A 24,223-nucleotide genomic window follows, 5' to 3' on the forward strand; every position below is an offset into this window, starting at 1 on the left:
TTATTAGAAAATACTGCCTTGATTAATTATGCTGTTTCAGAAAGGGCACAAAAGGAAAAAAATATTATACCGGTTCTGAGCTCTGTAAGCCAGGGTCTGGTATTCCAGCCTGCTGAATGGCTTAATCATCTGGAAAATCTATTTTTTTAAGTTTTTTTTTTAATCTTTTTTTTTTTCAAATGAAGGAGTAAAACTCCTTTTACACAATAAAAATAATGAAAAATAATATGAAATATTAACATCCCTGTATCTACAAAAGTAATATCTAGGCTCTTCATAGATGTTTTTCTCACTGTCCTCAGACACCTCTGCCATAGCTCCAGGGAAAAGGAAATAATCTTACTTTGAGATATTGACAGGTTTGATAAAGATTCACTTGATATCCTTCTTCCTGCCTTCTGGTGCTTTGTTAACATGAAGCAGTTACTTATCAAACACATCTCTACAACAGGAGCACGTTTCAGTTCCATCAGAATTAAATCTCATGCAAGATACACCACCTCCTCTCATCAACAAAATTCGGGGTGGGGGATGGGGGTTGTTGCTTGCTTTCTAGTTTTTGAAGTTGAGATATATTGCGTTGGAAGTATGAATTCAAACCTTGGTTAGACCTGGTCTGACCGCACTGGAGTAAATGGAAAAGTAACTACTTTCATAAACCCAGAGCATAAATCTGAGTTGGTCCAAATATTATCCTTTCAATATTCATATATTGGGCACCACTAAGTGATAGTATAAGAAATATGGCACTGAATATGATGCATTCAGTGGACATGTAAAATGTCAGTTAATTTTAGACAAAGAGACAAAATGGGACTGAGCCCAGAGATCTCCTGTACTACTCCTTTCTTTCTCTACTCAGTGTGCATTTTGCATTCACATCTACTTATTTGGAATGCCAGATTGCTGCAAATAAGGTTACTTTGCTTCTTAAGGATAAAATGTCATAGTCAATATCCTTACAAATGTAAGAATTACTACAGGAAGTACTGTACCAAGTAAGACCAGATCTCCACTGAGACTTCTGTCCTTACTGGAGACCATCTCTCTAACTGCCTATGCCTGACAGGAGTATAGCAACAAGGCAAACGTTTTGATGCTTCCTCAGAGTATTTTCCTAGACTCCAGCTACTTGTGGTAAAGCGAGTTCCTGAGCCAGAGAAGGTGCCTTTGTGTTTAATAACCTTTGACAGATTTTTCTTCAGTCATTTTTTATACAGTCACTTTTTGAATCCATGTACATTTTCAGCATCGACAGCGTATCATGGCAAGTAGTCCCATAACTTAAAGTGCAATAAGACAATGATAAAACAGATTTAAGTAAGGAAATAACTACAGATGTCCGCTAGAAATGTGATGATAAAATCACTGCCCTACACTCTAACATATTATGCATCATTTACACTAGTTGGTAGTGTAGGAAGTTGGAGGAGTGTAAAACATTTATTGTGATTATTTTCCTTATCATGTCACCTGCAAAACTAAGAGTATTCATTACTGAGAATCTCAATTGCCTGAGCTTGAAAACATCAAAAGGAGAAAACTTCTAAAAATCAAGGTCACTGTATGGCTGCCCAGCACTTTAGCACGTACACATGGAAAGGACCTGACTTTTTTTTCCTATATATAAAAGAAATTTGGCAGTTTTACAACCTTAACCCTGGTCCTCCTAGGATAGAAACAGAAGATTCAATGGAAAGGTGGGAATTTTCTCTTTCCCAGGAGATAAAACTCTTACAACAAGCTTTGTTGGCATTAGTATTTAATTTTAAATTTAAAAATCAGTGATACCTTTACTAATGGTACCAATTATACCAACTTAAAACTATGATACTTTTAAGAATAGGGAAATTATCCATGATTGAATTTTGCTCTGCTTCATCTTTGGACAGAGATGGTTTCAGTAGGAGGATTCAATATTTGAAGCTGGAAATGTATTTCTTTTCCAAAACCAGAATGACTTCAAAGCTACTCAGACATACAAAATTATAGCTGATTGGAAAATCCTTCACCAGACAATTTTCTGCTCAAAAATACTGTTACATCAAGATTGAAATCCCTTCTCAAAACTGACAAGATGTGTGCATGTGCATACATATTTGGGTGACTGTGAGAAAGTAAACGAACAATCTATGCTTAAGCATACAAATCCAAGAATGTCATCCTAAAAACAGGGTTATTGGAAGCTTACCATCTGGTATTTCAAAAATACTCATTTTCTGAGTGTGTTTAAATCACGGATTCTGATATTCTAACCTGTTTCATATTCCACACATACACTAGCCCTACATTGTCAGCTGGAAAAAAACATTGAGCTGTTATGACAGCATATGCATGAGGCACGATCCTTCTGTATGGACAGGAGAGGAGAGATTTGAAAGGCTGCTCACGGCTGCATACGATATTTCAATAAAATTATTGTGCTCTGCCATTATTATAAACAGCGCAGTGCAAATGCGTGCAAGTGCATTTCATAGCCGTGCCAATTATGTATGTGTATGCTACACACATGTAAATACGGGCACAAACACTCAAGATAGATACAAAATGCTAAAAAGCCCTGCTCTGAAACACATACATACAAGCAAATTTAGACACTCAAAGAACCCTCAACTGCTGCCAACAAGCTCCCGGGATGAGCAAGATTACAAAAGATCAGTGAACTGGGACCCATATAAGCACCGCAGCCCACCACTGAACACTTACATTTAGCTACTTGGCAATTCCTCAGCAAATTCATTATGACAAGAAGTAATGGGGGGAAAAAAAAAAAGAAACGAGAATTAACCTTTTTCAATATCGTCTTTGTAAGTACTTTGTGTTACATGTCCTAACTTTTACGTTCAATTTTATTTGATTCCATTTCCTCTTGAATGACTGATTTTCCTTTGTACAAAGTACCTAAAGATAAACATAGAAAGGTTAAAGATAAAAACAACAAGAATGAAAGACAGACTATATTGTCAGAGGAAAACACGGAAATGTAAACACTGTGGTTTCTTACAAGCAGCTATGAACCCGCCATTAGGATGAGAGGAAGAGATTATTTCATCTCAGAATATAGATGTCCATTTATGTGAGGGAGGAGGGAGATGAAAATAATTATTCTTATATTTTGTATTATCAAAATACTCTAAGGTACCTTCATCTCAACCTTCATCAGAATGCTTTCCTGGTAAAGCCTGGGTGTTTCAGGTGGTTGTTGTTGTTTTTTAAAACAACTGTCCACAATAAATTTTTTCATCTCTCTTATGTTTAAAGTGTAGCAGCCTGGAGAACACAGTAGCTGAATTAATCATAGAATCATAGAATCATGTAGGTTGGAAGAGACCTTTAAGAAATAATATGTTTGGTTTGAAATTTAACCTTCAAAACCAAAGTCCAATTAATATGTCTGCAAAAATACAAAATGTGAGACCCTTCGCTAAACTTTTATCTTATTTTGTAGAATATTAATTAGGAATAGCACCCATTACATTCATACATAATTTACTGAGCAAGTAAAAGCAACGCCTCTTCTGTCAGTCACTAGGCAGATGAACTGTGAAAGTTAAATGTACTAACTGACCTCAAGGAAAGCCATTTTAGGAGCAGCAAAAGTCAGCTCACTTCTGTTGCAAGGGGCTTTCTCACATGATCTCATCCATAGTGATCCTACATTTATTCTCTTTCATTCCACAGGAAAAAAAAAAACCAAACCACCTCACTTCTGATTTGTTTCAAGCTAGATGTTTTCCTCCCCTGAGAAGGTTTAAACACACATTATGAGCTTGGTCTACTAATCATTCAAAGCAAAATTCTGACTCAAGCCCGCAAGAGCTTTTTCTGCATAAGGACCACAGGCTTGGCCTCTTGCGAATACTTTCACTTAATACTGAAAGGCTTCATTGTTTACTGTATTACCAGAACATGCATATCCGCTTATAAATGCGAGGCATTTATCATTCTCAAACAGTGATGAGGTGGCCACGGTTCATGAAGCAAGCAGAGAGATGAGACTCAAGAAATCTGAGTTCCGTTTCTCACTGGGGGACAGATTTAGGTGACCAAGCAACTGGATCTTTTCCTATTTTAATACTCTATTTGTAAACTGTAGATGATATTTTATTATGCTGCAGCATGCTTTTAGATAAATGAATAAAATTCCCTGATTGATCATTAAACAAAGAGACTTCTTCACAAATATAATCATCAGCACAATGAAATATGAACGAGACACTATTCAATGAGATGCAGAGGAAGCATGAAATCTCTCATTTAACACAGCTAAAGTATTTCCATAGCATTAAGTTGTGTTTTAGTCCACCTTCACTAAGAAAACACTTTCTACAACCATCAAATTTTGTGGCCCTTATATGGAAGGCCAATTTTACCAAACAGAGAAAGAAAAGAAAAGAAGTATGTAGGTAACTTGAGCCCTTACAGTGATATAGCCTCTCACAACCCTTTTCAGGCGTAGTATGCCCACTCCTCTTTGTGTGGCCATGTACCTCAAGTCCTTTGAGCTTACAGATGGTTTTGCTTTAGCAGCACCTGTACGGCGCGATCGCTGCCTGCCCCTTCCTGTGGGTCACACCGGTATCATCACAGTCCTCAACCCTCTCCCCAGCACACAGCTCCAGTGCGCCTGGGGCCGAGGCAAGCCCAACGCAGGAGTGCGCAGGAGGGCAGCTCATCAAAAAAGAGCTACCGAAACTGGGAAGTGACTTCTCTAGTGTGCACCTGTGAACCCCAAAGCAGGCAACCTGCAATCAGGTCTGAAAAGCAGCAGACTGGCTGTTTCTGTACCAGGAAGGACCTGCTCTCCGAACACTGACAGAAGTTGCGCTACAGCAATGTTTTTAACACACTATAAGCAAGAATAGCACATGGGGGAGGTCAGAAAGTAATAATCAACCCTATTCTTGGACAGTCATCTTCCCCTAGAAAAGCCCCTGGGAGTATATTTACCAGAAATGCTAGAAGCAATGATTTTCCTGAGTGAAGAGGATGAGCTGCACCCAGCCAGTTCCTGAGAATCGTTTGAATCCAGATGATAAGAAAAGTTCCTATCAACAGCCAAGAAAACAGTCATGCAGTATGGGTGAGCTATACAACCACTGGACACGGAAGAAAGAAAGGGGGAAGGGGGAAGGAAATGGGTACAAACACAAGAAAGAAGGCAGGAAGCAAATAAAAAGTAGGTTACGAGAGCAAGTGACAGAGGAGCTTGCAGGAGAGCCCAGAAGATCCACCTGAGGAGAAGGTGGGAATTCAGGTGTGGAGCAGGGCAGCACCGGACCATGGCACCCTCGACCACCTGGAGCCATTGCCTTCAGCTGCACGGCGACCCGCAACAGCTATATGCATACAGACAAAGTATTAGAAAGAGCCTTCATTTTTCCCCCTTCCAAAAAGGGATGAAATCCTGCATAAAACTTGCTTGCACGACAACACTGTGATAGGTAAAGTAGTCCCTTTCACCTGTGCAATCAGCAGTCCTGGGGATGTGATCATCCAGGCTCGCCGCACCGCAGGAGCCACCAAGCCGCCTCCCCAGAGGACGGCGGGGCGGCCTTGTGCCTGCCGCCATCTCAGGAGCGCCACTGCGCTGCAGGGGACAGAGCTGCCGGGCGAGCACCTCGGCTCAACACACCTGCCAGGAACTGGCATCTGAGGGAAATCACTCGTATTTCAGAATAAAAGAAAGAGAGTGAGCAAGAGACTGCAACGCAAAAAGAGAACATTTCAGCTCTCATAAAAAATACATAACATTTGTGAACAAAGCTGAGAAGATACGAACTATAAAGTATTAACCAAAGCCACCTGTTCGGATCGTAGTAATTTACTGCATTATTTGAATAATTATTTTTAAGCAGTACTCTATAACGAATTGTGACCTCTCCTCAGGGTAAACCAGACTAAAACAGCTGTTAAAAAAAAGTAACTGAATCACAGTTCTGATTAAGCCCAGCAAACAAACATTTTTTTGGCTACAGACAACTAGAGCTGCTAGGGGGTTTAACTAACACTAATACTTAATTCCCGCACCAAGTTTTGATTCTTTTCACTGCATATGCCTTGGTAGCTAAGTCTTTAAAACAGAGTTTTAAAACAGACCTCCCACATTTAAAAGCATTAATCATTATTTATGCCAAAGTTTGACTCTCTTCATCAATTCAGTGAAATTCACGTAAATTCAATTTCTTTTTGCATTAGCGATATATGTTTTTAGACGAAATGCATAACACTTACTAGTTGCTTTTTAACATACCTTGCATTAGGTGAAATTCCTTTATTGCAAGTTTTGTTACTTGACATTACCGACAAGGCAATATATTATGTGGCAGCAGTGGCCCGCGAGCCAAATACGTCCCCTGGTCAGTAAGCTTAGTTCATGCAGACTGCCAGCCCCAGCCTGGGGTCATCTAGCCTGATCCAGCAGCTTCTGTTCAGGTTAGGATGGAGCGTCCCATGCTGGGACAAGTAGCCTCTTCAGGCTTCACCCCCATGGTTTCCATATGTTTTCAAATAAATCTCCCTGTCCTGTATTTTATAAATTACTCTCTCAAGACACGCAAAGCGAGTAAAGGCCAGACTTTCAGTTCTTCTCTTTGTGGGATGTATCTATGTATTTATACATATCTGTGCAGAGATATGTATAGGTATGACAGAGAGAAAATATATATCAAGACAAAAAGAGGGGGAAACGGACAGTTTTTCTTTTAAGACATTGAAAGGACTTATTTGAACCAGAAGAGCAGACCCAAAGCCCTAAGGCATGCTGGAAGTTCAGTCCTGTGAATGTAGCAATTTATGCAAATTTCTAAATTATAGGGAAGGAGCATGACAGTTGCAAACCATTTCAATATATTGCTAATTGAAGCATTTTTCATGCATATAGCTATAATGAAACTGTGATCACTAGGACTCTGTAAAATACAAAATCAAAAGCAATAAAAACAAAGCCTTCAGGTTATTGTAATTCTTCTGTAACAAGACATGTGTGGGCAATTGGTGATATTTTTTGTAACTGATAACAAATATTTATTTGTTAAAAAGCCTTGATGTACAAACATTCCATTAAGTTTCTTACAATTACCCAGTACACATAAAGCTGACAGAATTGGACCCTGAATAATGAGAGTTGTAAAAACGCCGGTGTGTACATAGCTATCTACATTCTAACTTAAGTTTCAGCTGGACCAAATTACATCCGCAAATACACAATTATTGCAAATATTTGTGCTGGTGAAGCTCAGCTGTTGCTTTTTTTTGTAAGACGCTATTTTTAGATTAAATACTTGCTAAAGAATCTCTTTACATATTTGTTTATTAAACTGATCATTTGAAAGTTGGACTCCATGTATTAGTAAAATCACACAGCCGATTGCTTGTTTTCTAACTGGGTAACATGCACTTAAATTAGTATCACACAAATGTTATGTACTTCATTGAAATGTTTGTAAGTTCATGTTGATGTTAGTTATAGAGGCTAGCCAACTGGAACATAAAAGAATACCACTTGACTAACATTGTTAGCACACCAACTGTCTTGTATTTTAAATTACCAAAAAAAACAACCCTGAAAATGGTTTTGAATGACTGACAGAGCTAAAGATCTTCACTAGGTAAATTGGCTAAACAATTGATTCATTCCTAATTTTGCAAATTTCATAATCTGATTTGTAAGGTTATTTCACAAATACAAAAAGAAATTTGTTCACTGATTTATTGTACTGCTTTCCCTAACTGTAGAGTGATATGCTGCTATTTAAGAGGAAGAGCATTTTATGAAAAAGCCACATGTTCTCATCTGTCCAAGAATTTCTTATTGTTTGAAATGCTTGGCTTGTTCCCATCAAATCAATGGGAACTTTGCAACTGATTTCAGAGACGGCACAAGCAACCCCTATATGCAGTCAGAGACTTTGCATGTAAAATGTAAAGACAAAAGAAAAAAATATACTCCACCAGGCAACCATTCCCCCATGCCCCATCCTTAGAGAAGGTGAAAGCAAGCTTTGCTGATGAGGAAAGCATTCCTCCTCATTCAGGCCACTGCCGTTTTCGGCTGACAGACTCCAGCGTGCCATCATCTGTCTCTGTCATGGGTTCCACCGACTCCTACTGAGAGCCAGCAACAAGCATCAATCCTCAGCCAAACAGCCTGCCAGCTATTTGAGATGGGAATGCCGGCTTTCTCTACCCACCCACTCTCTCTTACCAAAACAGGAACACAGTGGACAAGGATAAAAAAGTAGCCTATGCAAAGGTCTGCAGGTCCATCACAGCATGAGAAGGTGAAGTAAAAAGTTATGTCAACAACAACAAAGAAAAAATGAATGCTTTGATGTTATGAATAGTTGCTGATGCAGAAGGTGAGGCATGCTGCGTGCACCGTAACTCCTTCCTCCTGCCTTCTCCACACATATCCCCGCTCCTCAGGGAAAAGCAGCCACAGAGCCACTGGTCATTTTTACTGGTTTCTTTTCAGTTGAACGCCTCCAGAATGAACAAGCCTTTATTTTTTAGGAAACACTTTATTAGAAGTTATGAAAGCCTTGCAAGCATGCTCTCGATGACTCTCCAATGGGACTCTAAAAAAATGTTTTATACCTCTATCACAGTTGTCTTCATAAACTTTTTTTTTTTCAATCTCTATACAAAATCACAATCGTCACACCTTTTCACGTTTTCAACTTGTGATAAAGGAAACTCTTAATGGGACCCGGCGTAAATGATTCTGCTTACATCCAAGAGCCTCCAGTATGTAACAGCCAAACTTCTTCATAATTACTATAGGAAGAAAAGAATAATACATTTTCTTTTTCTTCAACTAGAAAGCCCCTCAGATTACTGCAGGACATGACTGTTATCCAAAAAAGAGTAAGTGTTTATGAATTGGTTGCAGAGACAGTATGCAACATTGTATTTATTCTTTGGTTTGTTTTTAAAACAACCTTTGGAAACAGTCAGATTTTCAACTCATAGAAATAGTCCACAGAAAGTCAACAAAACACATCATCAAGCACCACAAAACAAGTTGCAATGCCCCAAATCAGATTTACAATCTATAATAAAAAAACAAAAGCCACAATCGTATCAAAACACATCATCTCTAAGGTGTCAAGAGCATTTCCAAAGTCCTAGCTCACAGCAACAGCAAAGAATTTTTTACAGTCTCCCAAATGATCCTACAGAACCAGACGTATCCCACAGTTCAATGAATACATAAACTTGTGTTCAATGTGTTTGGGCAGGGGGGTTGGGAATCTGATAGACTTGACCAAACCGATCCAGGGAAAAATCCCCTTCCTGCCCTCAAACGTCACATCTAGCAAAAAGATTAACGTAGAAGGCAGGAGCAGAACATGGCATCAAAGGTGCCTAAGAAAAGTCAACTTGGAGAAGCATCAGTACCCTCGAGCTACATCTGATTGCTAGCTGTGGCCAATCCAATGCATCAGAGGAAAATGAAAGATGCAACAACTCAAAAGCCAAATTACTATGTTACAGTGGAAAAAAATCCTTCCAAATAGTGGAAATTTTAAAGCATGGTACGAAAATGCACATCTGGGGATCTGATGCTAACACGCCAGTGTGAAGTAACAGCTTGACTGCTACGATTGCGAGATAGACAAGGAAGCTTCCCAACAGATGGATAACTGAGAGGCTATAAAATAGTCCCTAATTATAAAAGAATTTGGTATAGACGGCATGCCTGAGTTTTAAGGCAGTAATTTAAACATACTGGCCCTGGAAAGTAATTATTGCACAGAAAAACAATGTACTCAATTCCAAAGAAGCCCTTAATCCATGTTTAAACAAGCTCTATACTAAACAGACTTGTGCCTGAACACCTGCTTTTACCACAGGATTTGGAGGTTTTTGTGTGTTTTTCAATTAAAAGACCAATATTTAACTTTTGGGGGAAACAGCAGGGTCTACTTGTTCAGGGAAGAGATTAAGAATTAAAAGGTTAGGTTGTTTCAGCACTGCAGACGTGAATCAGAAGTAAAACTAGAAATCCGATTGAGTGAAAACTAATGCGATCCGTATTACAATCACATTTTAGATTCGCTGTGGATTAGAATAGATCAGTAGCACGGCTGCAGTGTGGGGGCGAACAAGGATTAACTCCTACTCAGCCCGAAAACCTCTGCTACTCTCTTCCTCCAGCTCTCTCGGGGATTCATCACCCGATATCCTCCTCATCGCTGCTGTAAGCAAGTGGCTAGAGAGGGCAGAGACTGGGACGGCTCAGCCCCGCTCCACACACACCTCCTCCCAGGCCACAGCAGCTGTTTGCCGCGAACACGGCACGAAGCAGCTGTTCCCAAAGGATGCGGACGATAAACTGCACCGCTGAATCACACTTACAAAGGGAAACTCTATATACACATGACCACGGGCAAGTGCTTTATCTCACGTCCCTCTCTCTTAAGTACTCTGCAGAGCAGGGCTAAGTCCACTGGACGGAAGGCTCTTTGAATCGCTGTTCCAGGAAAAAACAGTCCACTGAGTTCAGGACAAGATGCAGTCCTTTGGCTTTGAAGTTGTTGCCATAATTTCTGAGACATTGCTAGGTATATACTCAGAGCTCTTGAAAATTCAGCAATGTAAAGAAACATCAAGGAAACATTCTTAAAATACTGGCCAGAAGAGCATCAGACCATTTGCACACCACCTTCTTCTGAAGGGAAGGCTCTTGAGAAAACAACTAATCTTTTCTAGACTGCAAATTGATTTAGACAGTGCTCATTGAAACACAGGACATGTGTCCCCATTTACTGTAGTTCAGACCAGCTTTAAATCTTTCAGTGTAACACACTCATTATTACAATTTTGTTATCATTATCTGCAGACCATTCCATGCAAGACCTACCATATACCCAAACACAGACTTCAAACAGTCACCACATTTTTCCCCCCTGAAACTTGAATATCTTTTTAGCAGTTAGGCACAGAGCAAACTTGCACAGAGATACTCATCTTCCTTTAAAGATACCATTAAATCATACTCCTGTCTGAACTCAAATCAATATCCTTCCCTTTCTCGTAAGAGCCTCTTACTTTTTAACTTTTTTTTTTTTTTTAAAGAATACTAACTGCAGCATTTAGGTTTCAATGAAACAATTACATAGGTATGTATTTTACTTACCATGGTAAATTTTTCCCTCCATTCTTCTCTTTCCTATTGTTCTCTTTCCTGTTTTGACCCTTTTAAAAAATTGTCTTTAGCTTTCTTTCTTCCACCATCTGCTGTGTTTAGTGTGGGTAGAGAAAAGATATAGCTGACTCCCCTTTTGCTGTTAATTTCACTGCCAGTTCATCCCCTCACACAGTATGAGAAACAAGACCATCATTGCTTATTAAATGTCACACACAAGTAGAAATTATATGTCTTTCTAATTCCGTCCCCTGTGTTAACAAATACATATTCGTACTGCTTTGAGGTGAGAGCTCTGGACATCCCGTCTTCCCAGTCAAAGAAGTCAGAGAGGTTATACGCTGTATAAAAATGGCAGCTTAATGAATGGTCTATTAATGTATGAAACAGAAGGTTCACTAGCTGTGATTAACTGAGACTTCTGAACTTTTTCTTCCTCTGCTAATATGTCTTGCTTCCTACCCAACTCCTATTTTTTTTTCAGGACGAACACCAGTTTTACAGCTGGAAGAGTGATCTCATGTTCATGGTTAATATACCTTGACTTCACTTCAAGTCACAATCCCTCAGCCCTGCTTTAGTTTTCCATATTATTCTTTTGGGAGCAAAACCTGGAAATTCCTAGAACAGATTTGAAGAGCAGCTTGTTAAAATAACTGCCCATACCTGTCATCTCAGTATTAGGATCGCATTACCAAAATAAGAAAAAAGTCCTGTTAGACCTTCAAGTTGTTTTGTAATTTAAAGAACCACATTACAGCAGCTGGATATGCCCCTGTTAAACTGGAACTCCATGCTATTGAATAACTTGCTTGTATTTATTTATATAATAATAATGACTACATTATGCCATTCAATATGAAAGCAAAGGAGCAATTCTTATTTACTGTATCCTACAGCCTTCTACTATTAACATGACATTAAAAAAATGCTACAGAATACATTTATAAATAAAACAATTCTATTTGTGCATACCTAAATCTTAGAATTACCTCTATAGAGATTAAGGGACTGTTCAGGTTAGGTGAGTGAACTCTGTGTAAGGTTGCAAAACATCAAAGAACATGTTTAATATCTGACTTTAGTATGTTTGCCAAACTTTATGCCTTTTCTCACTTCAGCTGGGTAACAGATGACCATTTCAACATATTTTACTGCTTTATAATAATTACCTTAGAGATTTTCTCTTTTTTTCTAAGAGAATGAAAGACAATTTTTTTCTTCCTTAAAAAACAATTTTGTGCCGCATTCTCATTGGGGGAGGGGACGGGGACAAAAAAAGGTGCATTCTTAGGGGTAAGTACACGGTTGGTGGAAGGTTCTTGGTCACTTGTTTATTGGCAGTTCTTAAAGCTAAGAGCTGGGTATTTCTGAGTAATTTCTTCTGTTATTTATCTTCCATTAAAAACCTCTGCCAAATCAAAGAGAAGAGAGTCTATGCATTTTTTACCTAGAAATAATTTTTGTGAAAAATGCTTCCTCCAAATTGGAGGACAAATGAATTCTTCCTAGGATTTTGAACTCCTGATGACCACCTTACTCCTACCCGTAAACTGACCACTACGGCTTAGGCTGAGCACAGTAAATGACTGCTTTCATTAGGTTTCATGCTATTCACATGCTCAATTTACTAGAATTTAAGTATGTGTATAAAGGCAGTGTGACTTAAGTGAATTCTTAAATGCTCTGCTAAAAGCATATGAACTCCCTCTAACAATGCCTGTCATTTTGGTTGAAAATTTTGAAGCAATCGTTCTATGAAACTTTGGTATGTTTTTACAGCACAAAGAGTGGCCTGCACAGGGTCATGAACAAACTGTATATTTTTAAAGCCCATAACCCTTTTCTGTCACTTAATCACCATTATTAATAAAAAAAAAAAAATTAAAAATAACTACAAAAGAGGTATCATGGGATAAGGTACGATTCAAAAAAGCATACAGATTGGAAATACCGATGGCAAGTAAAAATGCATTACTTCAACCACGTTGTTGAAGAGAACTGTCCCGTATCACTTCTGCAGTTATTCAGGCTTGGCACAGTGTCAACTTTTACCATATGGCTTTTTCTTCCCTTGTTGAAAGTGAATCTTCCTGTCAAAGAGCAGCTGTTCTAAATTATCACATCAAATTTTAACCTTACAGTAGACAACCACTGAACCCACAGATCCATGACAGTGAAATAGTTCGCCTCCTTGAGGTATGAAGGATTTGTCGTTGTTTAGGTCTATTTCTGCCTTAGCACAGCAGCTACACCAATTGTCAGGGCATCCGATGCAGGCAGGTACTTAAAGCTGAAGCTACAAACAAATGCTAGGCAATGAACTTCTCATCTTCTCTCCCTAAAAAGACTGTGTGAAGTCCAAGTTATTATGTTCCTGTTGTGCTATCAAGAATAAAACTGCAATTTCAAATGCAAAGAAAATGAGACATTACAAATGCAACCCTTGTTATTCAGTTTGTAAACCAAAGAAACAGTCAATTCAGATACTTCACCTGCAGTCTAAATGTTTCAGTAAAGTCTGATATCAATTACTGGTTATTTAGATGTCTGCCAACAGCATGTTTTGACAACATCTCATGCTTCACACTGAGGAGAGGCAGACATATAGAAGATTCTTGTCGTCTTGTACTCATCTTTCAAGATGGTTCTTACTTTAAGAGCATTTTCGTCGAACATTATCAAAACTTACAGCTCTCACTGCAATTGCTCTCTATTAAAGTCTAGTACCAGCTGTCAGCTGTAATGCAAACCCCTGTTAGCCTTTATAAGTTCCACTCTGGAACTAATAAGGGATTGTCAAATAGCTCTATACACAGATGCGAGTGGCAGAGAAACCGATGGAAAAAGCGTGTGTTCAATGAATTCACACCGACAATCCAATCTTTGTGCAACTCTGAGCTAAGCTGATATTGAAAGTCACCAAAGACAGAACAAGCAAAACATGCTCAGGATGATACTATTAATTCAGTTTTTAATCTTTTGAAAGCCTCCAAAGAAGCGAAGCCATTAAAATGAAAAGGTTAAGGAAATGCCAGCAAGATCCCTTAGGATTCTCTGTAACAGACATCCGCAAGATATTTGCAGTAAAATCCTGCACAAAAATTCAACAGTAGTGGTCTTGAGCATGTAAGTGTCAGAGAACTAAGGCGAAAATTTCTGTTAAAAAGAGGAAGCACATGTCTCACACATACTTGTTAAATTGTAGAGAGTCTGGATCAACATCCAGTATATTCCATTACTTCGGGGAGGGTTTGTTGGGGTTTTTGTTCGGGTTTTGGGGGCAAGGGGGCTTTTCGTTGCTTGAAAAGCAGGTGAGGGGGCAAGGAAAAAATTGCCAAAAGACGCAGAATGTGGCATAGCAAGCACCACCTCTAAACTGGTAAGAGATTCGCACTGAACAAACATACAGTGCAACGGTATTAAGTTGCATTTTGTGAGTCATTAACACTTTTGCAAATATTTCATTTTCTGAGTGAACCTTTCAATTTCCCAAGTAGTTTCAAATACAAAAATTAAATTCTGAATTACCTAATTATGTCATATGTCGACACTGCAGTACTGAACAACTTGGAGAGCAGTATTAGTAAGCTTTTTTAAAGAACACTAACACTAGGTTCCTAATCACTGAACATTAAAAAATGAATGGAAATATTTATAATGTTTTTGTTTAAATATTTCTATGACAATCTGCAAGAAATTTAGTAGAGATTCTTCTCAAGTAACTACAGAGCACTGAAACAACACTCTTCTAACTTTAGAATCTATATAATGTCATATCGAAAAAAAAATCTTTTCTAGTAATTTCAGAATGTTTCTTTTTAATTTTTGCTTGTTTAGGACATGTGACAAATGTGCTCACAAACCATAAGATTCTGCCCAAGAAATTTTGCCTTTAAAATGTGCATTTTAAATCTACAGCTTATGACTGACAAATCGTAGAATATTTTAAAAATTTGTAACAGTCAGAAAATGTTACATAAAAAGTTGATCTTTCCCGAAGTATTCAGTGCAGCATAATTCTTCCCCTATGAAAAAATCACCTGGATATCTCTGACATAACTTTTGTAAGAGTTAAATAAATTCAAAGCAGGAAGGTAAATCCTTCATTGTGTGCTCTGTTTATGTACTTATAGAACATGAAGTGGATGAAAACAATGCACATTTTACAAATAAAGTGATTCATAATTTATAGCTGCTCTCATTTTAGTTTTCTAGCTTGAAAGATTAAGAGTCCCTTTTAAAAAGCATCTCTCTTGCTTTTTAAAATCAAAACAATACTTCAAGCTGAAGGAAAAAAAATACACATCAAACCTCTGCTTTAAAAAATGTGAATCCCTAGCTTTTTCAGATTTCATGTAAAAGGAACCTCTCTTAATAGTTCCGTTATTATATGATATGATATATCATATGATCAGTTCCTACATTTTATTAAACATAATTGTCCCTATACAGAGCCTAAGAGTTAAAACCACACACTTTTGTAGTGCAACCAACACATCCAAGCCACTCGGCTATTTCCAAGGGAAAATGTTATCGTCTTTGCAGTTGCAGCAAGCACTTGTGCCTTCCGTCTGTTTTCACTTGCACAAAGTTGAGGAGTTCCTCACAGTACCTTTTTCTCTTTACATGTGAAGTTATCTTTTATCTACTGATGTAAGCAAGTAAAAAGTATATTTACTTATGCAGAGACAAAATGGTTATTTAAAGCATAGTGAAAAAAAAGAAATCTAGAGAAATGGTTTTCATCCTTAATATTAACGATGTTTTACATATTTTTATCTCAAGTACAGCATTCATTCTACTGAAAGAATTAAGCAATGTATGTGATGGTTCAGATTTAGCAGCCACAGATGGCATTCCTTTCCTATCTCCATAAACTCAGAGAGAGAAATATGATTTAGGATCTGCTCACTATACAACTTGAAGCACTGAATAATTTAGTGTTAGGGGAAATTTTGTGAAGTCATTTTTGCAATAACCAGGCACAGTGGGTGAACTTCACCTCTCCCTCCTTTACCCCTTGATCCCTTTTCTCCCATTCAATCTACCTGATTAGTTGCTAAAAATTATAACACATAAGGAAGGACTGTTGGATTACATTCTCTTTTCTCTTCCAGCTTTGTTATAGAAAATGTGTCAGTCACTTGTGGTTAAAACTTACAATTTTATTAGACAGTATTACACAGGAAATTTACAATTCAGACTTACTCAATTCCAGCAACTAAAATTTAGAAACTATACCTTGAAATGATAGCATGCAGAATTCTGTGCTTTTCGAGTCATTCTGTTCAGGCCCACAAATTTAATTTTCCATTTGATAACTGGAGCCACAAAGCTTGTTTTTGGTCTAAAGGGTCACCTGTTGGAAGCATTCAAAAGAACATTCAAGCTCACACGTACTCCCACATGGATAAACAATTGCCAACTGCATGTGTGCTAATTAAGTATATCATCATGAAAAATATCGTTCTCCATGTCCAGCTAGTCTTTCTGACGTGTATGAAATAAACCAACAACAGAGCAGACACATTCAGGATGGAAGAGGTTTATTAGTTCAAGCCTGCCAGTGCAGGATTTCCTTTATCATGTGGCTACTGCATTTTTAAAAACATCTCCTGAAATGAGGCTTCCATTATTTCTCCGAGGAGACTTCCAAATTATTACAGAACTAAAGACATTTTTTCTAACATTTATCCTACATTTTCCCATTTATTTTGATACTATTACCCCAACTAACCAACCTTCACATCGTGAGATCTACTTCCTCTCTATAGCGTTCAAAACAAAACTGAGTCTAGCTTCTCCACACACAAATCACTCACTGGGCAGGTGATGTGAATGCTCCTTTTCTTTTATTGATCTTTGGGCTGTTCCAAACACTGCGCCACTGCATAATCTCCTGGTGCACTTGCAACTTAAATAGCGCACACAAGCCTCATTGCCCTTTTTCATAAAAATCACATTGTTTACTTTGAATATGTACAGAGACAGTCAAAAAGGATGAGTAGAGGTATGGAGCAATTAACCTGCCCTCCAAATAAGAAGGCACTAATAAAGAGAGAGAGTTGGGAAAATAGGTATTAGAGATGAGATATTAGACATGAAAGAGATCTAGAAAATTGTTAATAGAGAAGCTGAAAAGGGAGCAGTTATTTTCTCACTATACAAGGAAAACCTTATCCAACTGACTTAAAACTGAAGGCTTAACCACAGCAAGAAGATACGGTTTTCACATAAGACAAGTTATGGCATTCATTACCATAAAAACTTACGGAGACTAAAAATATAAATAAGTGAAAAAATAGACAAATTAACAGGTGACAGGTCACCGATTCCTATTATACATAGTTTTTCTTACAAGATGTATCTTAAGTCTTAGGAAGTCAACAGTTGATTGGCAAAAGCTGAAAGGTATACCCAGTAAAGCAGCGCTTTACACAGTTTCTTATATTTTTCCTTACGAATCTACCGTTAGCGGTAGATTCAGAGAAAGAATACTAAGGCAGATAAACCTCCGATCTGATCTACTATGGATGTTTGATGGGGAACAAATGGAAAGGATGAGTTATCCTCGTTCATTGAGGAACAGCATGGAGACTATTAGAAAGCATTAGGTTCAGTGTGCAGTTCCATCCAGTTGTTTTTTTCTAATTAAAACACAGTAATTCTAAGAGAGGAGATGTCATAAAGATGTAGTTTGGCCAAAATGGCATGAAGACAAGCATGAAATATTACAATAAGATTAAATAGACAGGACCACTATGATGCAAGTGCTAACAAAGATGTAATAACAAACAGTCCACAGTGGATGATAGATACCATATTTAGTTACCTAACGTATGTATTAGCTAAGGGGAAAAAAAAGTATGAAAGAGTGGCTTTTCCAACATGCTCCCCGACACATCTTACCTTACCTTATACAAACCTACTCCCTCCAAAATATTGAACAGGTGCAAAAGTCTTTGCTAAAGGAGGCGTTAAATCTTAAGCTGTTAACCTAAAGTATACCAAGACGACCAGAATTCCTCAAGGCAAGGTATTACAACTTGCTTTTGAGAAATCATTTTTCCACACATGCACAATAATGAGGACAAGGATGGTCACAGCAAAATTGGTCCTGATTCCTTAACTGATTGACAGGTACGTATCATTCCTGTAAAATGCTTACTAGTTGGTAGGACCCAGAACAGAACTATAATCTTCCCAACAAGAACCAATACGCTGAGTAAAGCCAATAGTCCAGTCTTGGCTTTTCAGAGCTTAGATACAAATATGTTATAAAAACATATATGTTTTCATATGTACATGTACACCAATAACAAAAAAAGGCTTGAGCCTTATGTTGTCTTTTCCTGGTTATGCAGAGAAAGAGAAGCAGTTGTGAAAATGGTACAATTTGTGTTATTTGAGGGCATGAATATGCCTTAACATTTTTCCAACTACCAAGAAAAGCTGTTCTGAATGAAACTTAAATAGGCTGATCATATACCATTAGGGTCCTTCATTTGAATCATTAGTGAAAATCTCCTGCTAATGCAAAATGACATTGTTTCCAAAAACAGCATTACAGAAACAAACAAACAAAATCAGAAACAGTCTGAATGCAGGATCAAGTAGTGACAGACACTAAGTTGTTGAATGCTTCCAACCACGTGAAGACAAGAACTTCTATTACTTATTACTCTTTCAAACTTCAGCTGAAACATTTTTTTTCCTAAATTATGACTTCATTCCAGCCCCTGCTTGTAACACCATTTTGGATCTTCTTTAGACTCTACAATTCTGTCTCTACTGCCCTTTTGTTGACTAAAAACCAAAAAAACCTCAAACCCCAACACCCTAAAAGAAGGAGCAAGAGAAGGAGAGAAGAAAAAGAAAAGGAAAGGTGCAGGAGCAGCCTTGAGCCTGAGGTCAAAACTGAACTTTTTTCTGAGCTTTCCAACTCCTGCTGAGTTGCCGATGCTGACAAATGGGAGGTTTTGAATTACTGATTGCTTTTAGAGTGCCACTTCAATCACACCATACTGAAAATATTTGATAAATATGACTTCCAATAGAAGTTAGTAGAACATTATATGTTAAATCAGAATAAACCGGAAGGACCTGTCGCTATTGTTAATGGTTTCATCATATATCACTCCCTTGATCAACAGTTGGTGAGGAAGTAAAAAAAAAAAAGGGGGGGGTTGGGGAAAAAAAAGAAAAAGAAAGAAAAAGATAGTAGTCCTATGGTCTGATTTTATGCCTTCCAAATCATGTATGATATACTCACACATGCATGTGAACTCACTCCTAATCTCTGCAGAACTCAGTAGGAGCTGCCTTGCCTACCCCAAGCATCTGAGAACCTGTTTTTAATAAAACAATTTATTTTATTTTACTTTATTTAGCTCAACTTTTGCTCAATTGTAGTCTGACACTTTCTAGAGCGATTGTCTTTTTGTGCTCATGTGTAACTGAAAGTCTAAACCAACACCTTTCAACCCTTTATAAGTACACAGGCTCTATAATAAGCAAGACTATATACAGTGATCAAAAGAGTATCACTAACATTCTAGCATTTTTAAATGTAGCTATAGGAGGCCCTAGATAAAGCATTTCTGAATAATAAAATACCCTCTCCTGGATTCAGCTCTGAACAGAAGAGTTTAACTTATTTTTCTTAATATCGGTGTCTAACTACAGGAAAGCATACTCAAAAGACACAGCTCCCCAGTTTATTCATTTTGAGGGCAAAACCAATCCAAAATCTACTTAAAAACAAAACCAAAGAAAACACACTCTTACCTCTTCCCTCCCACACCTCCCTGGCATTTTCTGAGAAAAAGTCACCTTAACTGGAGCAATAGTTTTCACAACGACCTGGCTATGATTTGGTGGGCTCTGGTTTGGTGGGCTCCTAGTAGGTCCCCAGGACTTGCCTGCTTGACATAAAGATTGCTTTAGGACCAATGAAAAAGGAATAGGTGCTCTCAAACAGGTTCCGAATACTTTAAATTTCTGTTCTTATGGATATATGCATACGCACATGTACACAAACACACATACACACACCTCACAGTAAATATCTCAGCTACTACTTCTTCCATCCATGGTATTTCTAGATACTACTGTTTAACTTTTACTTAATTATTTAATGGAAGACCCTTTGCCACAGCCAGCACCCTTGAAGGCACTCTGTGAAAAGAGGTGTAAGATTCAATTAGCAAAATACTTCAAAAGGTACTTTTGTAAATAGCAAAACGTAGACCACCATCATTTGGGTTGATATTAGCATTAGGTAAATATAATGTGCATTTCTCTAACGTTTAAAAGACTATTTCTGGAAAAACTCAAAATCCCTGGTGTAGTCTTGTTCTTGGGAGCATTCACATAACCACAGTTTGCAGAAAAGTTTGGAGAAAATTATTTTGAGTTACAATACATGAGTATTCATGAAAACGCAATTTTGAAGTTCAAATATTAATTTTTCAAATGTATCTGCATTTAGGAACTATGCTACCTAAAACAATGCTACCTGGTTTTTTTCTGACCAATTCCAATTAATCAACACAGCTCAGTAGCAAATATTATACATCAAGCCACAAAGTTTAAAAAAATCACACACAAAAATCAAATATTTTGACAAACAATGCATTTGAGAAAACGATAATCTACTGAAAGAAGTCCAAGAGTGGTAAGAGAGACTAGATTTGCTACATACCGTATTAACTAAAAATCAGTTGTTGACTCCTATTAAATATTTCGAGGAAATTACAATATTTACACAGATTAAAATAAACCCCACTTTCATGGTGATTTTATGAACTAATTTATTTCTCTCAAGAATTTAGAGAAAATTAACACGACCCAATACACAGAATAGGGACATAAAGTGAAGCCCCTGTTAATAATTGAACTATGAACGTGGAGCGCATTGTTACCTTGGCACGCAAAGCCTCTTTCTTCATAGCCAGCATTACACAAGCACTTCCCTATGGGCACTAGCCATTCTCCTTCTGTACTGCAATACATCTTGGGTGGCTCTTCCTCCTTGGAATGATTGACACAAGAACCCCGCACCTCCACCAGTGACTGGGAGTCCATGGGTACCGTATCTGGAAACATGGCGAGGTTCTTGACAGTGAAAGGGCACTTTTTGAAGTACACTCGCACCGAGACTAAGGCAACACACGCACCTACATCTTGAAAAGCCAAGTAAAAGCCTTTCCTGCTCGCGGACTTCCGTATTCAGCTTGAGAATTCGGTCCCCAAGATCCATCTGGGTGAAGCTCTCATCGGCCGCAATGGTGTCGATCTTTGTAAACTGATGCTCTCTGAACTTTACCAAATGGTCATCATCGGACTCCATATAATACAGATTGAAGGTCTCTTTGCAAGTGCCCAGAACTAGAGGGATACTATTACAGTCCCTCAAGGTAAACTTGAGCTCCACATATATCTTCTGAGCTGAATTGCGTGGAATCCAGTTTGTTCGCAGCCAATTGTTTTGACTATGATCCATAACATTGCACACTTGGTAAGTTCTGATTGGAGTATAATGCTCATCAACACCACTAATCTCTTCCCACTGGAAAAAAAAAAAAAAGAAAAAAAAAGAAAAAAGGAAATATTTTAAGATTAATGATTATACCAATAAAAATCACATTTAGAGGCAAAAGCTGTGAAAAAGCAAAAATCACTTTGCTTGGACATCATGATAAAATAGACAACAAAGTCTGGCTGAACTTGCACTTACTTTTTTCCTATTAAAACATATAAACATCTTAAATGAACACAGAATTCACCATTAACAAGTCAGTTTTTACCAAGTTATTTCAAGGTGGCATGAAAGAGATACTACAGCTGTTTTGCATTATTAAAATCCTGTGATTTCTTAAACTATAGGCAGTGACGTCCTTTCAATCATGATCCCAAAGTGTCTTTACTACAACCACACTCACGTCAAACAGAAGAGGTTCACTAGGACACCACCACATTTTCACTGTTAGAATCAAGTTATATTTCAAAGATTAAACAAGGTTTAAAATCTTACCAAAGAAAAGCCAATGGCTCCCACTGAAATTCCATATAGTCACAATAAAATGTTACAGTTTTAAATTTATTCAAAGCATGACAATTGATTTTGCTTGGGGTATATGTCCTCTGGACAAACAGTCAAGCTTAGCCCAGTTTCCAGAGTTACTAAACTTACTGCCAACTTACCGTAAGTATCCTGGTTACTTAATTCTTCTGTGGACTATATAGACTATGACGCTAAAACAGTTTTTCAAGAATACATAGTCATCATTTGTTTTTACATCAGTCATCAGCTGACAAACTTACTTGACCCAGACAGGGAAGGAATGTGTTTTCTATTTGTGAATTACTCATGTACCAGTCCTACCTGATTTCTGAAGTCACACTTACCTGAGAGGAATATTTACCAATCACAGGAAAAAAGAAATCCTACAGGGGTACTTAAAGTAGATATTTACTGTTAGTCATTTACCATACACAACTAAGTGACTTAAGATGCACCTTTCTTCGTTTTCTCCCTCAATGGATGACTAGGACCAATTTGTTCTGGTTTGGTTTTTAAGGTCATCATTCTTCAGCTTCTATCCACACAAAACCTGCAGTTGTATATTCTGAGTCTTACAATGCAAAGTGAAGAGCCTTACCACTAAAGTGCAGGAATTAAAACTCTTATTACAATGAACAACACCTGTTACAGAATCACACCACCACTGAAGTTGAAAGAAACCCTTCCAGATCTTCTAGCCCAACCCACTGTTCACGCAGGGTCAGCCAGAGCAGGTTGCTCAGGATCCTGTCCAGTCAGGCTTTTGAGTATCTCCAAGGATGGAGTCTCCACAGCCTCTCTGGGCAGCCTGTGCCAGTGTTTGATTGCACTCAGAGTAAAAAGGTTGGTCCCTATGTTTAAATGGAATTTCCTGTATTTCCATTTGTGCCCATTGCCTCTTGACCTTTCACTGGGCACCAGAGAAAGAGTCTGGCTCCATATTCTCTATACCCTGCCATCAGGCATTTATACACACTGTTAAGATCCCCCTGAGCCTTATCATCTTCTGTTCTATGCTTCAAATTTAATTACACAAACGAAAGAGGTAAACTCCTATCATGACAATGAAGCGCATACTAACAGAGCATACGGTCGCACAGCACCTACGGAATTCCTTGCTTCGCTGTCACCCACATACACAGCCTCTGCAAAACACACAAATGCTGCCCCACACAACCAGATGCAGTGCAGCTGGGGAGCAGTAGAACTTAAAACAGAGCTGCTGCATGGTACAAAAAGTGGAGATGCAAAGTAGACAGAATTAAGTATGTTGTGAGAAATCACTGCCACTCTTGGGGAAAGACAACAAAGAAGAACTTCTACCAGGAAAACATCTTCCCTCAAAAATCAAGTCACATCAATGCTACATTTAAGATCTCAGTCTAACAACTATTCATTTTACACAAGCACCTTTTGCTGAAGGATCTTAGCATAATGCAGAGCAAACATTAGAAGAGGAAGGTACTATTCCCACTATACTGACAAAGAAACTGAGGTGCAGAAGTGTCAACTGTCTTTACAGTTTCCTGGTTTTACAAGACATACACCACACACACCCCTACAAAGAAAGAAAGAAAGGAAGAAAGAAAGAAAAAAAAAAAAAAAAAAAAAAGAGTAACATCTGAGAGTTCTCAGTCCCAACCCACTGACTTAAGGAAGTTTTGCTATGACTAAGAGCTGGTCTGCACAATGAAATTGTCCATGCACCACTGAGATGTGATTTTAAATCGTGTTATTAAACCAGTAGATAAAACCAGTATAAATACTCTTCCTTTAATTGAAACAAAGTTTATTTTAGTTCACTTTACAGATCTGACTGTACACAAGTTTTATCTCTTCCTGACTAGTCCAACAGAGTTAAAAACACAATCTTGGATGTGTATACAGCAGCTGAAATGCCAAAGAGAGCTAGCAGTACAGGGACTTTCTGAGTCAAAGTTACTACACGAGAGCTCATGGCCACTTGAGAGCTGGGTGCCACGTGGCAGCCCATCATACAAGGA

At 38.0% G+C, this 24,223-nt stretch overlaps 1 protein-coding gene across 1 annotated transcript; it reads right to left on the reverse strand.

Moving 5' to 3' along the window:
• Nucleotides 1-2,835: 2,835 nt before the first annotated feature.
• LOC104079843 (ephrin type-A receptor 3-like) lies at nt 2,836-21,725 on the reverse strand (the record flags this gene model as incomplete). Its single annotated transcript, XM_009582018.1, is given in 6 exon segments — nt 2,836-2,901; nt 5,189-5,339; nt 5,464-5,652; nt 19,943-20,076; nt 21,079-21,368; nt 21,370-21,725. Coding segments are annotated over 6 exon segments (1,186 nt in total), but the record flags the coding sequence as incomplete, so codon positions are not given.
• Nucleotides 21,726-24,223: the final 2,498 nt, after the last annotated feature.

This window comes from Fulmarus glacialis, unplaced genomic scaffold, assembly GCF_000690835.1.
Source record: "Fulmarus glacialis isolate BGI_N327 unplaced genomic scaffold, ASM69083v1 scaffold17567, whole genome shotgun sequence".
NCBI classification, from domain to species: domain Eukaryota; kingdom Metazoa; phylum Chordata; class Aves; order Procellariiformes; family Procellariidae; genus Fulmarus; species Fulmarus glacialis.